This window comes from Schistocerca nitens, chromosome 8 (genome assembly GCF_023898315.1).
Source record: "Schistocerca nitens isolate TAMUIC-IGC-003100 chromosome 8, iqSchNite1.1, whole genome shotgun sequence".
NCBI lineage: Eukaryota > Metazoa > Arthropoda > Insecta > Orthoptera > Acrididae > Schistocerca > Schistocerca nitens.
The window spans coordinates 302,904,090-302,919,572 of record NC_064621.1 but is presented as its reverse complement, the minus strand read 5'-3'; the positions used below and the strand labels follow the sequence as shown (position 1 = coordinate 302,919,572).

The following is a 15,483-nucleotide window of genomic DNA, read 5'->3' as shown; positions in this document are numbered from 1 at the left end:
GCTGAAGTTTGCTTTTTGAAATTGTGTGCAAACCTCTGGGAAGGGGGGTAATAATAGTACTTCATAATAAAAGGAGAAGTAAGCATAACAACATAGATGGTTTTGGAGTGCTCTACTGGAACTACTCACATCCACATTTGACCTAATTCTTCCTCATTCATTATATTTTTCAGGGCACAGATATAAATAATGTTTATGCCACAAAATCTTTCATTTGTAATTTTTGCAAATTCTTCAGCACCAGCTTTGCATACACTCCACACTGCATGTTTTACAGTTCCGCCAGTCCCATCCACGACACCTTGGCCATGTGATGTGGTAGAGAAGTGCTATGACTGTCAAGTTGCCAAAGAAGAAATGCTACTTTTCAAAATAAAACATATAACAGTATTTTATGTGCAATAGCTCAAGAGTCAAGGAACGTTAGTCATTCCATTATAAAATTAATGTCATTCTTACTCCATTTATGTTCTCCTGTAACTGCATGTGTGTGTACTTCCATTACCATTAAGAAACATCGTTAAAATTAATACTTTCTTTTCCTGCTGCGAGATTTCTGTTTATCTCATAAATCTGTATTTGCACGTCTATTTTCGGCCTTGCATAAAATTGCATTTGTACTGAAAAACAACTTTTATGCTTTTTTTCGGCAATAAAATCACACAAAATAGTAATAAAAAACAAATAAGCCTGAGGGCTATACTAAATAAATAAATTCAATAAAAGCTATTGACATGGACTGGCTTACGATATTAGTATAGTTTTTCACAGATGTTTTGTTAATAGTTGCCTTTACAGTGCTTTCTTGCATTACCTTACGAAATTAGTTTTCAAGGGTAATTAGAAGCTGAAATTTTAAATAAGTTCTAATGCTCAGTTCCAGCTCTTCTTAACATAAAAAATGGAGCTTCAAACAAAAACAAAAATGGTTCCACTAATACAACTAGTAATCAGATTTGTAATAGGGAACATTTTTTAAAACTTTTTACTGGACTCTCATGAGCTTCATTTTACTACCTGAGATAGTCTCTGCACAATATACGTAATATGCTGAAGACAGGAAATGCTTCTCTTAGGGAATGTAGGTCTTTCAAAAGAGAGATGCGATATACTGCTAACAAAAATTTTAATTAAGCTTTATTAACAACATCAATAGATACTTGTGAAATTTGTAATAACACAGCAATAAAAAAACACTAAATTTATAATTGAAAAACACCTACTTAACTGAATTTGTGTCTTTGGACTATAATAGTACATAATTCTTTGTAACACACAGAACATTTGGACAAATAGAAAATGTTCACTTGTGACAGCAGATAGTAATAAAAAGTTATTTGCTTTAATATCAGTATTACCAAAAGTCATTTATCATTAAAACAATTATCCTACTTGTGCCTGACCATGTCCACCCAACTTATATATTCAGTTGAAGTCATGAAAATGAAATTTATTTAAAGTTGTTCAATTTTACACAACTGTACTTAGTCTAATTAAGTTCACCAATTTAAGTGTTTCCACAAGTTAAAGCATATACATATATTTTTTTTAAAAATGGCTGTATTACCTGTTCATTACTGATACAGTCTCCTTCGTGCACTCAATATCCTTTCTCAGAAGACTTATAACTAGTACAGCTCCACAATTTGATAACTCTCTTCATATCAATAAGACAGCAACTTAATCTTTCAGTTATATTGTTCATTTTAACATTTTGAGATGTCTTGGCCACAATTTTACTAGGCCATATTGCAATATGTATTACACTTTTCAATATTACGTCATAATCAAAGGCAAATGCTTAATATCAGTTTGCAATTGCTTGTTATGAAGGAATGGTGACTAGATACCAGGTACCCATTTGGACAAGTTTCTACTGATTCACAGTAATAATGGCATAAAGCATTTGCCTCTGATAATGGTGTAATGTTGAAACATGTGAGGTGTACTGGAATAATAAAATTGTGATCAAGATATCTGAAAGTCTCCCAAGCACTTTTACGCTGATTGTAACTTCTACTGTTCAGCATCAGCCTGTTCACTTCACAATAACTCTCAGTACACAAGTTATTCATTTCACGAAACATACTTTTAAAAAAATGACAAAGGTGAACATCTGCCTGCAGTGACCAGAATTACAAAAGAACAAAATTTTTATAACTGTATGACAAGACATATTAAATGTCAAAAGGTATCACAAGGGAACTGTAAATAATTATAATGATAACTGTACACACACACACACACACACACACACACACACACACACGAATAAAAGTTTACATACCTTGAAGCACAGAGTTTAAAAAAATTATGAATTGTGCACATCATATATAATGCAAAATCAGCTACACTGGAATTTGTGCTTAAGACTTTCAAATAGGAGTACCATTTGTCAAATGTTATTGCAAACATGACTCATTTATTCAGAAAATGTAAACACTAAAGTTACTGGCAGTATAAATAACATAATAAAAAGATCTCGATGACAAAATAAACTTATACAATGAAGGCAAGTATTTATAATAATAACAATAAAAAAATCTCTTATCAAAACATATGTGAGCATCAATTTTTCCCATTTCTTGGCAGTTTTTCGGTTTGACACACACGGGAAACTTCTTTATTTTCTTTGCAAACAGAAAAAAAGGACAACAGCTGAGTGGAAATCACAGTGGAAGTATAAGCAGCTTTTATGCTTCTAACAACCATAGCAAATGCAAAGAAGAATTAATTGCTCATCATATGCAATTATGGAACGAGATTAGAAAAATTTTAATATTAAAAGAAATATAGTTATAAGTTAAAGTGATTAAACCTCTACAGCAAACAGCATCTCTTCTTTTTGTGGGTTCCTCTCAATCTTTTTCGTTTTTCTCGTCCTCTGTGCTCCTTATCTTTTCTGATTTCTCGTACAAGGGTATAGAATGCGTCGTCAACACCCATACGTGTTTTTGCTGATGTTTCGACGAAGGGGATTCCATACTGCTTGGCTATTTCGCGTGCTTGATTTGTATCAACTACCCACGATGGTAGGTCACACTTATTCCCAACTAAAACCATCGGGACTTCTTCTGCATCTTTAACCCTTTTGATCTGCTCGCGATAAGTTCCAATATCTTCAAAGGATTTTGCACTGTTAACTGCGAAAACTAAAAGAAAACCTTCACCAGTCCTCATATATTGGTCTCTCATAGCACTATATTCTTCTTGACCTGCTGTGTCCAATATGTCTAACAAACACGTCTCTCCGTCAATCACAACCTGTTTCCGATAAGAATCTTCTATTGTAGGATCATATTCGTCCACAAAATGATTTTGTATAAGTTGAATTGTCAATGCACTTTTCCCAACGCCACCCGCACCCACAACAACCAGTTTGTATTCAGTCATTCTCGAAGATGCAAAGCAAGAATAGCAATACCGAAAACATGCAATTGTGAAAACTTTTTTTTACAACATCATTGGAATATATCACACTTAAATAGTAACTTTTCGGTCGCTATCACTTTTATTCCCATAAACAATGTTCTACCATCTCATAACCGCAGTTATCTTTGGTCAAAGATCACGTTAATCATAAAGGGGCAATTATTTTTGCATGTTTACCAACCACATTTAGTGACTGACTTGTATCTGTTGTTGGTGTAGCAATAGTTATTGATCGACAAATGTTAAGAGACTAATGCGTATGGAAATTTAATTGCTTGATGTTCGTCATGTGTTGCATGTATGCGCTCGTAACCATTCTGCATGTTCACCTCGTTCTTACTTTTTAGGGCGATCTATACTTGTGGCCACTATATGGCCTGATGTCTGTTGCCTAGTGGACAGTGGTACAGTCTTTATATTGTAGTTAACTAGACAGGTTGCTTTAGATTTAATGGTTGCAACTACAGGTAGATGTACTGTGGTAATAATAGGATTTTTCTGCGTCTATGCGTATTTGCGGACATTTCGTGTGCAGTTTATTTAAGAGTCAAGATACCTAATGCAGAGTCAGAAAAGCTATTAACAAACAACGAATTCGTCCGAAAGTCACCAACTTTCATCAAACTTATATGTTGTGAAGCATTCATTATTCGAAACATCGATGGCCCCGCGTTAGGAAGGAATATGTTCAGATCCCCATGGTTGCTCTAATCACCTTGCATGAATGTTCAGTTAATTGGTTTGAAAACGGTTTGAACACAACAAGTCTTGCTTCCCTCCGAATCACAGTATTAAAAAAGGCAACTTTTCTAATCATACTTTAAATTCACCAGTGAAACCATTGCACGGAAGTGCATTATCACATAAATATGAAGAAGAGGAGAAATTTGTAGCGGTAGTTAATGTTTAAAACATATTGTCAAACCGTTGTGGAAACGCGTCTTTAATCTGTATTAATCACCTGACGTATGAACAAGAAACAAGTGCTCAGTGTGTCTAATCACAGTTTAATAGACGAACAAAAATTGTGATCTGCTGGCACAGTCTTGAACGTTAAAGAATGTACACAGCCTGTTTTAGCCTTATTTAGCTGCTTAAATATCGTACACATCAGATACCAATAATTTGTTGAGACATAGAGAGCATTTGAAACACAGTTGCAAGGATATCATAGCTAAATAATTTCACAAAACCAATAGTCAGTGGCAAATCGGATAACAACACGCAGTTTCTTTTGTAAAGCGTTGTACTTAATCAGAGTTTAAAACTGGTTAAATCTGAATATATGTGGGTGGTTAATAAGCAAAAATTAGCCGTTTCTGGAGACTTCTCAAAGTCCTATGATGCACAGATGTTTGAAGCACTATGGATGTCAATGTGAAATATAGCTTATCCCTTAAGATTTTTACACTGATTGGTAATGAGTTTTTAACAGTTGTAACCCTGATTAAACAGACTTCACAAAATTGATTATCTTAGGAATAAAGCTTTCCAGTCACATTCATTTAGGCCTATCTGTTTCTCTGGTACCATGCAAGCCAAAACAGCTTGGCCGGCCAAAACAGCTTGGCCAACCAAAACAGCTTGGCCATGAAATGAGTTGATATGTATTTTATAGAAGTCTGATTAGAAAATCTGTAAATGGGTTAATTAATTTTGTTTATTTATTGAGATTTCCCTCTATACAAAGGTTTTTCTCCAACATAACACCCAGAAATTATCACATCTGTTACATAAGATCTTAATTTATCTCCACAGGATGCCCCTCTGTGTTTCGCTATTGCATATCTTCTTCCTCCGCACTAATTCTCCTCATTGTTTATTGTACATGTCGGAGCCATGTCACCCTAGGGTGACCTCTTCTCTTGTTTCCCCTCCAGTTGCCATTTGAGTATAATTTTCCTCCATTCTTCTTACGTGCCCGTGCCATGTAACTTCCTTCTCTCCATCATGCCACGTATTTTCTCTTACTTCCATTCTCTTTATTGTCATTTCTTATTTTCTCTTTTCTAGAAATTTTTGCTGATCTCCAGAAGTCCTTTTCAAACTGCTTATAGTTTGTTTTATATATTTCAGTTCTGTAGTCCATCTGTCCACTACATACATAGCTATGCTCTCTAGTATCAATTTATATATGCTACATAAGATTGAGTTGAGCATCCCAATGATCTTCCTTCCTTCCAACCCATGATTAATGTGATTTGAAGAGAAGTAATAAAATGATCTCTAACATGGAAAGTAAGCGTTTCTGGACACATGTCCACATAACATATTTTCTTTCTTTCTGTGTGAGGAATGTTTCCTGAAAGTTTGGTCGTACCTTTTTGTAACACCCTGTATAAGGACTTGCCGTTTAGGGAGGACAAAACTAAAGCCTTATGAAAAACAGACTATGCATTTAAAATAGCAGGCAGGGATGTATATAGGCTATATTAATTTCATTGTATTATTTTGTTTTGTACTTTTTTACGTGTATATTGTTTGTGTCCCATTTCTTTGAAATGGCTTACATGTACCCTTGACAACATCCATACAATATTTATTGTCAACAGATGGACAAATAAATGTAGGCCATAGCACTGGCCATGTGCTATTGCTGGCACTGCTGAGAGTTGATGGAGTCCTGTGTTAGCCAGTCCTTAGTTGACTGCCTGACATGGCTTCTGTCACCGGGAATACGGCTGGCTGTATCTGTCCCCAATGACACAGGGTGAAGGGGTCACCCATTAGAATTTTGTCAGAGGCAAGGAGGAGTGGACCCTGCGTTGTACATCCGTGAAGGCTGCAGAGTGCTGAGCTACCCAGGTACCTGGGCGGTAAGGCAATGGCCAGAGATTTGAGGCTCGGTGACAGCAGCATCTTCGCTATGATGCTGACAAGCACATACTGGATGTCATACTACTGCCCAGCTGTTTGACAATGATAGCTTGGACTCCATGGGTCTAAATGAAGGTGTCTGATGCGGACTCAGCTGACAGGACCATGTTTTTGTGGTTTTTGTGTTTCAAGGAACTTGTGTGCATAATAGTTTGTAATGAATACGTGGATTTTATCATTGTTTTTCAATTCTACTGGAAGCCCATTGAAAATGAAACTTGCCAAAAGTGCTCATCATTCTGTACAGTGCTTAAGGAAGTGTTATCCAAGTGCATTTGGTTTTTCTTTCTAGTATACACTGGCTGAATATTGCAGTTTTTTTGAATGAGTTAGTATTGTCAACAACAAATACTGTGATGAACTATATATGTACAGAAATGACAGAGTTAGAATTTCCAAGATCTGAACAATGGCCAACACTAAGTTCTTGAAGTGATACAAAAGGTCACCGACCATCTTCTAACTATAATCTGTCAAAGATCCCTCGAACAAAAAAACCATGCCCAATAGTTGGAAGATCCCTCAGACAAAACACCATTTTCAGTAGTTGGATGAAAGCACAGATCACAACCATTTACATGAAGGGTAGTAGAAGTGATCCACAAAACTACTGCCCAATATCCTCAACATCAGTTTATTGTAGAATCTTGGAACATATTATGAGCTAAATCATAATGAGGTATCTTGAACAGAGTGACATCCTCAGTGCCAACCAGTGTGGATTCTAAAACATCGATCTGTGAAACCCGACTTGCACTTTTCTCACATGATGTACTGAAAGCCTTCGATCAAGGCAGTCGAGTAGGTGCTGTATTTCTTGATTTCCGATAAGCGTTTGATGGAGTGCCTCACCTGTGCTTATTGTCAAAAGTGCAATCATATGGACTATCAAGTGAAATATGTTACTGGATTGGGGACATTTTGGTAGGGAAGATGCAGCATTTTATCTTGGATGGAGTCATCGTCAAATGTAGAAGTAACTTTTGGGTGTGTGCTAGAGAAACGTGTTGGGACCCTTGCTGTTCCTACTGTAAATTAGTGACCTTGCTGACTAGTAATATTAAAATCGGGCTTTATGTAGATGATGCAGTTATCTATGAAGTATTGTCTTAAAGAGGTTGCTTAAACATTCAGTCAGAGCTTGATAATATTTCAAAGTGGTGCAAGTATTGGAAGCTTGCTTTAAATGTTCAGAAATGTAAAATTGTTGTTGTTGTGGTCTTCAGTCCTGAGACTGGTTTGATGCAGCCCTCCATGCTACCCTATCCTGTGCAAGCTTCTTCATCTCCCTGTACTTACTGCAGCCCACATCCTTCTGAATCTGCTTAGTGTATTCATCTCTTGGTCTCCCTCTACGATTTTTACCCTCCGCGCAGCCCTCCAATGCTAAATTTGTGATCCCTTGATGCCTCAGAACACGTCCTACTAACCGGTCCCTCCTTCTAGTCAAGTGTTGCCACATACTCCTCTTCTCCCCAATTCTATTCAGTACTTCATCATTAATTATGTGATCTACCCATCTAATCTTCAGCATTCTTCTGTAGCACCACATTTCGAAAGCTTCTATTCTCTTCTTGTCCAAAATATTTACCGTCCATGTTTCACTTCCATACATGGCTACACTCCATACAAATACTTTCAGGAACGACTTCCTGACACTTAAATCTATACTCGATGTTAACAAATTTCTGTTTTTCAGAAACGCTTTCCTTACCATTGCCAGTCTACATTTTATATCCTCTCTACTTCGACCATCATCAGTTATTTTGCTCCCCAAATAGCAAAACTCCTTTACTACTTTAAGCCTCTCATTTCCTAATCTAATTCCCTCAGCATCACCCGACTTAATTCGACTACATTCCATTATCCTCGTTTTGCTTTTGTTGATATTCATCTTATATCCTCCTTTCGAGACACTGCCCATTCCGTTCAACTCCTCTTCCAAGTCCTTTGCTGCCTCTGATAGAATTACAATGTCATCGGCGAACCTCAAAGTTTTTATTTCTTCTCCATGGATTTTAATACCTACTCCAAATTTTTCTTTTATTTCCTTTACTGCTTGCTCAATATACAGATTGAATAACATCGGGGAGAGGCTACAACCCTGTCTCACTCCCTTCTCAACCACTGCTTCCCTTTCATGCCCCTCGACTCTTATAACTGCCATCTGGTTTCTGTACAAATTGTAAATAGCCTTTCGCTCCCTGTATTTTACCCCTGCCAACTTTAGAATTTGAAAGAGAGTATCCAGTCAACATTGTCAAAAGCTTTCTCTAAGTCTACCAATGCTAGAAACGTAGGTTTGCCTTTCCTTATTCTATTTTCTAAGATAAGTCATAAGGTCAGTATTGCCTCACGTGTTCCAATATTTCTACGGAATCCAAACTGATCTTCCCCGAGGTCAGCTTCTACCAGTTTTTCCATTCGTCTGTAAAGAATTCGCATTAGTATTTTGCAGCTGTGATTTATTAAACTGATAGTTCGGTAATTTTCACATCTGTCAACACCTGCTTTCTTTGGGATTGGAATTATTATATTCTTCTTGAAGTCTGAGAGTATTTCGCCTGTCTCATACATCTTGCTCATCAGATGGTAGAGTTTTTGTCAGGACTGGCTCTCCCAAGGCCGTCAGTAGTTCTAATGGAATGTTGTCTACTCCCTGGGCCTTGTTTCGACTCAGGTCTTTCAGTGCTCTGTCAAACTCTTCACGCAGTATCGTATCTCCCATTTCATCTTTATCTACATCCTCTTCCATTTCCATAATATTGTCCTCAAGTACATTGCCCTTGTATAGACCCTCTATATACTCCTTCCACCTCTCTGCTTTCCCTTCTTTGCTTAGAACTGGGTTTCCATCTGAGCTCTTGATATTCATACAAGTGGTTCTCTTTTCTCCAATGGTCTCTCTAATTTTCCTGTAGGCAGTATCTATCTTACCCCTAGTGAGATAAGCCTCTACATCCTTACATTTATCCTCTAGCCATCCCTGCTTAGCCATTTTGCACTTCCTGTCGATCTCATTTTTGAGACGTCTGTATTCCTTTTTGCCTGCTTCATTTACTGCATTTTTATATTTTCTCCTTTCATCAATTAAGTTCAATATTTCTTCTGTTACCCAAGGAGTTCTACTAGCACTCGTCTTTTTACCTACTTGATCCTCTGCTGCCTTCACTACTTCATCTCTCGGAGCTACCCATTCTTCTTCTACTGTACTTCTTTCCCCCATTCCTGTCAATTGTTCCCTTATGCTCTCCATGAAACTCTGTACAACCTCTGGTTCTTTCAGTTTATCCAGGTCCCATCTCCTTAGATTCCCACCTTTTTGCAGTTTCTTCAGTTTTAATCTACAGTTCATAACCAATAGATTGTGGTCAGAGTCCACATCTGCCCCTGGAAATGTCGTACAATTTAAAACCTGGTCCCTAAATCTCTGTCTTACCATTATATAATCTATCTGATACCTTCTAGTATCTCCAGGATTCTTCCATGTATACAACCTTCTTTCATGATTCTTGGACCAAGTGTTAGCTATGATTAAGTTATGCTCTGTGCAAAACTCTACCAGGCGACTTCCTCTTTCATTTCTTACCCCCAATCCATATTCACCTACTATGTTTCCTTCTCTCCCTTTTCCTACTCTCGAATTCCAGTCACCCATGACTATTAAATTTTCGTCTCGCTTCACTACCTGAATAATTTCTTTTATCTCATCATACATTTCTTCAATTTCTTCGTCATCTGCAGAGCTAGTTGGCATATAAACTTGTACTACTGTAGTAGGCGTGGGCTTCGTGTCTATCTTGGCCACAATAATGCGTTCACTATGCTGTTTGTAGTAGCTTACCCACACTCCTATTTTTTTTATTCATTATTAAACCTACTCCTGCATTACCCCTATTTGATTTTGTGTTTATAACCCTGTATTCACCTGACCAAAAGTCTTGTTCCTCCTGCCACCAAACTTCACTAATTCCCACTGTCTCTAACTTTAACCTGTCCATTTCCCTTTTCAAATTTTCTAATCTACCTGCTCGATTAAGGGATCTGACATTCCACGCTCCGATCCGTAGAACGCCAGTTTTCTTTTTCCTGATAATGACGTCCTCTTGAGTAGTCCCCACCCGGAGATCCGAATGGGGGACTATTTTACCTCCGTAATATTTTACCCAAGAGGACGCCATCATCATTTATCTATACAGTAAAGCTGCATGCCCTCAGGAAAAATTACGGCCATAGTTTCCCCTTGCTTTCAGCCGTTCGCAGTACCAGCACAGCAAGGCCGTTTTGGTTAATGTTGCAAGGCCAGGTCGGTCAATCATCCAGACTGTTGCCCCTGCAACTACTGAAAAGGCTGCTGCCCCTCTTCAGGAACCACACGTTTGTCTGGCCTCTCAACAGATACCCCTCCGTTGTGGTTGCACCTACAGTACGGCCATCTGTATCGCTGAGGCACGCAAGCCTCCCCACCAACGGCAAGGTCCATGGTTCATGGGGAATATTGTAGGTGTCACAAAATGAAATAAAGTAGTATCCAATACTATAATAGCATTGAGCTAGAATCGGCCTACTCATGTGAAAAATGTTTGTAACATCTTGTAGGAATATGAAATGAAATGATCACAGAGATTCAGTCTTGAGTAAAGCAGATGGTAGGCTTAATTTTATTGGTAGAATACTGGGGAAGCACAGTTAATCTACAAAGAATATTCTGTAAAATAGCTCAAGTGTGTGGGACTCGTCCCAAATAGGACTAATTGGGGATATTAAAGGTATACAGAGAAGGACAATATGAATGGAGAAACCTTGCTTACAAACTTTCAAAAACCGGCCTTAAATGATGGATCTAGGAATGTCCTACAGCACCTTAGGCATTGCTCCCATAGGGATCGTGAGTACAAGATTAGATTAATTACAACACACACAGAGGCATTTAAACACTCATTCTTTTCACGCTCCATATGCAAATGGGTTGGGAAGAAACCATGATAACTGATGATAGCCTCTGCCATGCACTTCAGTCATCTGCAGGTTGTAGATTTAGAAGTAGGTTGACTTTACTATTTGACCACCTTAGGAAAATGAAAAACCTCCTTTTTTACTAGGGTTCTGTGTCAGAAACTGTATTTATTGAACTTTATTGCAGTTAAGCATTAATCCGTTCCCTGAAAGCCACATGCCAATGTTGCCAACTACCCTACTAGCTAAATCCCATGGATTACATTTCACATATTTCACAGTAACACTTGGCATCACCAAGCAAGGTGGCACACAGGTTAGTGTACTGGAGCTGCTCTGAAAGATAATGGTTAAAACCCCAGAGCAGATACCCAAATGTAGGCTTTCTGCAATTTTCCTAAATCAGTTAAAGCAAATGCCAGGATGATATCTTTGAAAAGGGCATGACTGATTTCCTTCATTATTCCCTAAATTGAGGTTATTCTCTGCTTCTAATGATCTCTCGCTCAACCAGGTTTTAATTTTCTTTCTTTCATTGTATCATACACAAAGAGAAAAATCTTTGTGTTGCCTGCTGTTTGTAGTAGCGGATCTCTGATACATATCAAGAAAAGCAACAGACCCAAAACAGAACCCTGTGAAATCCCACTGTTTACATGACCCCATGAGATTCAAACCTCTTACCTGTTTGTTGACACTTCCTACTTCCCAGATATGAAATGAACCATTGAGCTTTGTCACTAATGTCATAACATTCCAACTTCTGTAGAGTACTGCATGATCCATAGTAAAAAATGTAGTGTGTTCATCCTATTGTTTAACCCTTCCAGTGCCTCACACACAGAAGAATAAATTGCCAATTTCTGTGATACTCCTTTCCTGAAGCTAAACTGCAAGCCTGACAGTAAATTGTGTCTACTGAAGTACACTACTGGCCATTAAAATTGCAGACAAATGTCTAGCAGATCGGGTACTGCTGCTGTAATGGCAGCTTACCAATATTTAAGTGAGTTTGAACATGGTGTTATAGTCGATGGGACATAGCATCTGCGAGATAGCGATGAAGTGGAGATTTTCCCGCACAACCATTTCACGAGTATACTGTATCAGGAATCCGGTAAAATATCAAATCTCCGACTTCACTCCGACCCTAAAAAAATCCTGCAAGAACGGAGCCTATGACGACTGAAGAGAATTTTTCAACGAGACAGAAGTACAACACAGTTTTAATCTGCCAGGAAGTTTCATATCAGCGCACACTCCGCTGCAGAGTGAAAATCTCATTCCAGAAGTACAACCGTTCCGCAAATTGTTGCAGATTTCAGTGGTGGGCCATCAACAATGTCGGCATGTGAACTTTCAACGCAACATCATTGATATGGGCTTTCAGAGCTGAGGGCCCACTTGTGTACCCTTGATGACTGCACGATACAAAGCTTCAACACCAACATTGGACTGTTGATGACTGGAACTACACTACTGGCCATTAAAATTGCTACACCACAAAGATGATGTGCTACAGAAGCAAAATTCAACCGACAGGATGCTGTGATATGCAAATGATTAGCTTTTCAGAGCATTCACACTAGGTTGGCGCTGGTGGCAACACTTACAACGTGGACATAAGGAAAGTTTCAAACCGATTTCTCATACACAAACAGCAGTTGACTGGCGTTGCCTGGTGAAACGTTGTTGTGATGCCTCATGTAAGGAGGAGAAATGCATACCATCATGTTTCTGACTTTGATAATGGTCGAATTGTAGCCTATCACGATTGCGGTTTATCGTATCACGGCATTGGTGCTCGCGTTGGTCGAGATCCAATGTCTGTTAGCAGAATATGGAATCGGTGGGTTCAGGAGGGTAATACGGAATGCCTTGCTGGATCCCAATGGCCTCGTATCACTAGCAGTCGAGATGACAGGCATCTTATCCGCATGGCTGTAACGGATTGTGCAGCCACGTCTTGATCCCTGAGTCAACAGTGGGGACGTGTGCAAGACAACAACCATCTGCATGAACAGTTCGACGACATTTGCAGCAGCATGGACTATCAGCTCTGAGACCATGGCTGCGGTTACCCTTGACGCTGCATCACAGACAGGAGCATCTGCGATGGTGTACTCAGCGACAAACCTGGGTGCACGAATGGAAAACATCATTTTTTCGGATGAATCCATGTTCTCTTTACAGTATCATTATAGTCGCATCTGTGTTTGGCGACATCGCGGTGAACGCACATTGGAAGCGTGTATTCGTCATTGCCATACTGGCGTATCACCCGGTGTGATGGTATGTGGTGCCATTGGTTGCACATCTCAGTTGCCTCTTGTTCGCATTGATGATATTTTGAACAGTGGACGTTATATTTCAGATGTGTTACGACCCGTGGCTCTACCCTTCATTCGATCCCTGCGAAACCCTACATTTCAGCAGGATAATGCACGACCGCATGTTGCAGGTCCTGTACCGGCCTTTCTGGATACAGAAAATGTTCGACTGCTGCCCTGGCCAGCACATTCTCCAGATCTCTCACCAATTGAAAACGTCTGGTCAATGGTGGCCGAGCAACTGGCTCGTCACAATACGCCAGTCACTACTCTTGATGAACTGTAGTATCGTGTAGAAGCTGCATGGGCAGCTGTACGTGTACACGCCGTCCAAGCTCTGCTTGACTAAATGCCCAGACGTATCAAGGCCGTTATTATCCGATGAATACCCGTTTATTATCTGAATTTCTTCTTGGTTAGCAATTTTAATGGCCAGTAGTGTATATTACTACTCTATTACATGTGGCCGTCTTAGAAACTTTTTAAAACATTGGTAGCAAGGAATCTGGCCAGTTATTGACTGGATTATCTCTCTCACCTTTTTACAAAGCGCTTACAGAATGTTTGTAAATTAGTTATACAGTAAATTATTTATACAAAAGTAACATTTAATTTTTAAAAGGGTATATAACTTATAGAAATGTTGGATACAGCACTGAATGCAGTATATCTTCAAGTTTTATTCCCATGTAACCCTGGTATTTCCTGCTAGATGGCATGCATAACTGATTTATTCTTACATTCATCATGGAGTCCTATAGCTGCATAGAGGATCCACAGTGTTCTGTATGGTTCCATGAATCCAAGTCTGCTACTACTTTTCAGAGACAATTCAGGACTAAATATTGCAAGCTACTACCTCAAAGACAAACTGTAATTAATTGGTACAATTGTTTCACCAAAACTGGCTGTGTGTCACATAAGATGTCGGGTCAGAGTCAGCCAGCAGTTTCTGACACAGCAATTGAACAATTTCAGCAGCCTGATATTCATAGTCGGGTAATCAATGAGATGAGCCAGCTTAGAATTGAATATGCGTCGTCTTACAATGTGGAAAGTGTTGCTGAAATGCCTGTCATTCAAACACAATAAACTGTAACTGTTGGAAGCTTTAAGGGAAAGCAACAAAGAAAAAGAGCTGAATTTTATGTAGAAGTGTTTAACAAAATGCAGACTGAAGATGATTTTCTTAATAAAATTGTATTCAATGATGAAGCCACTTTCCATATCTGCTATAAAGTGAATAGGCTTCAACAAGTGACAGTGGGTAACACAAGCAGTTGCCACTATAAATCAAGACTTGCTTCATAGGATTTGGCAGGACATTGATTGCATCTACATCCACAACCATACTCTGTAAACTACTGTGAAGTGCATTCATTGTATCATTTATTAAGGTTTCTTCCTTTTCCATTCACATATAGATCATGGAAAGAATGAGTGTTCAAAAGCCTCTGTGCACGCTGTAATTATTCTAATTTTATCCTCGTGATCCCTATGTGAGCAACACATACGGGGTCGTAATACATTGCTAGAGTCATCATTTAAAGCTGCTTGTTGAAATTTCTTAGCATTCTTTCTTGGAATAGTTTACATCTATCTTCAAGAGCATGACAGTTCAGTTTCTTCAGCATCACTGTAACACTCTCTCATGGGTCAAACAGACCAGTGACCATTTGTGCTGCTCTTCTCTGTATACCTTCAGTATCTCGTGTTAGTACTATTCTATATGAGTCTGACACACTTGAGCAATATTCTAGAACTGGTTGCATGAGTCATTTGTAAGTAATCTCATTTGTAGAATGATTGCACTTCCCCAGTATTCTACCAATAAACTGAAGTCTACCACTGCTCTATCCACAACTTAGCCTAAGTGATCATCCCATTC

General features: G+C 38.6%; 1 protein-coding gene across 1 annotated transcript; it reads right to left on the bottom strand.

Annotated features, from left to right (window-relative positions):
- Positions 1–806: 806 nt before the first annotated feature.
- On the bottom strand, positions 807–3,547 carry LOC126198991 (GTPase HRas-like). The gene has a single exon (XM_049935662.1). The coding sequence runs from the start codon at positions 3,391–3,393 to the stop codon at positions 2,821–2,823; it is 573 nt and encodes a 190-aa protein (XP_049791619.1). The 5' UTR covers positions 3,394–3,547; the 3' UTR covers positions 807–2,820.
- Between the last annotated feature and the right edge of the window lie 11,936 nt (positions 3,548–15,483).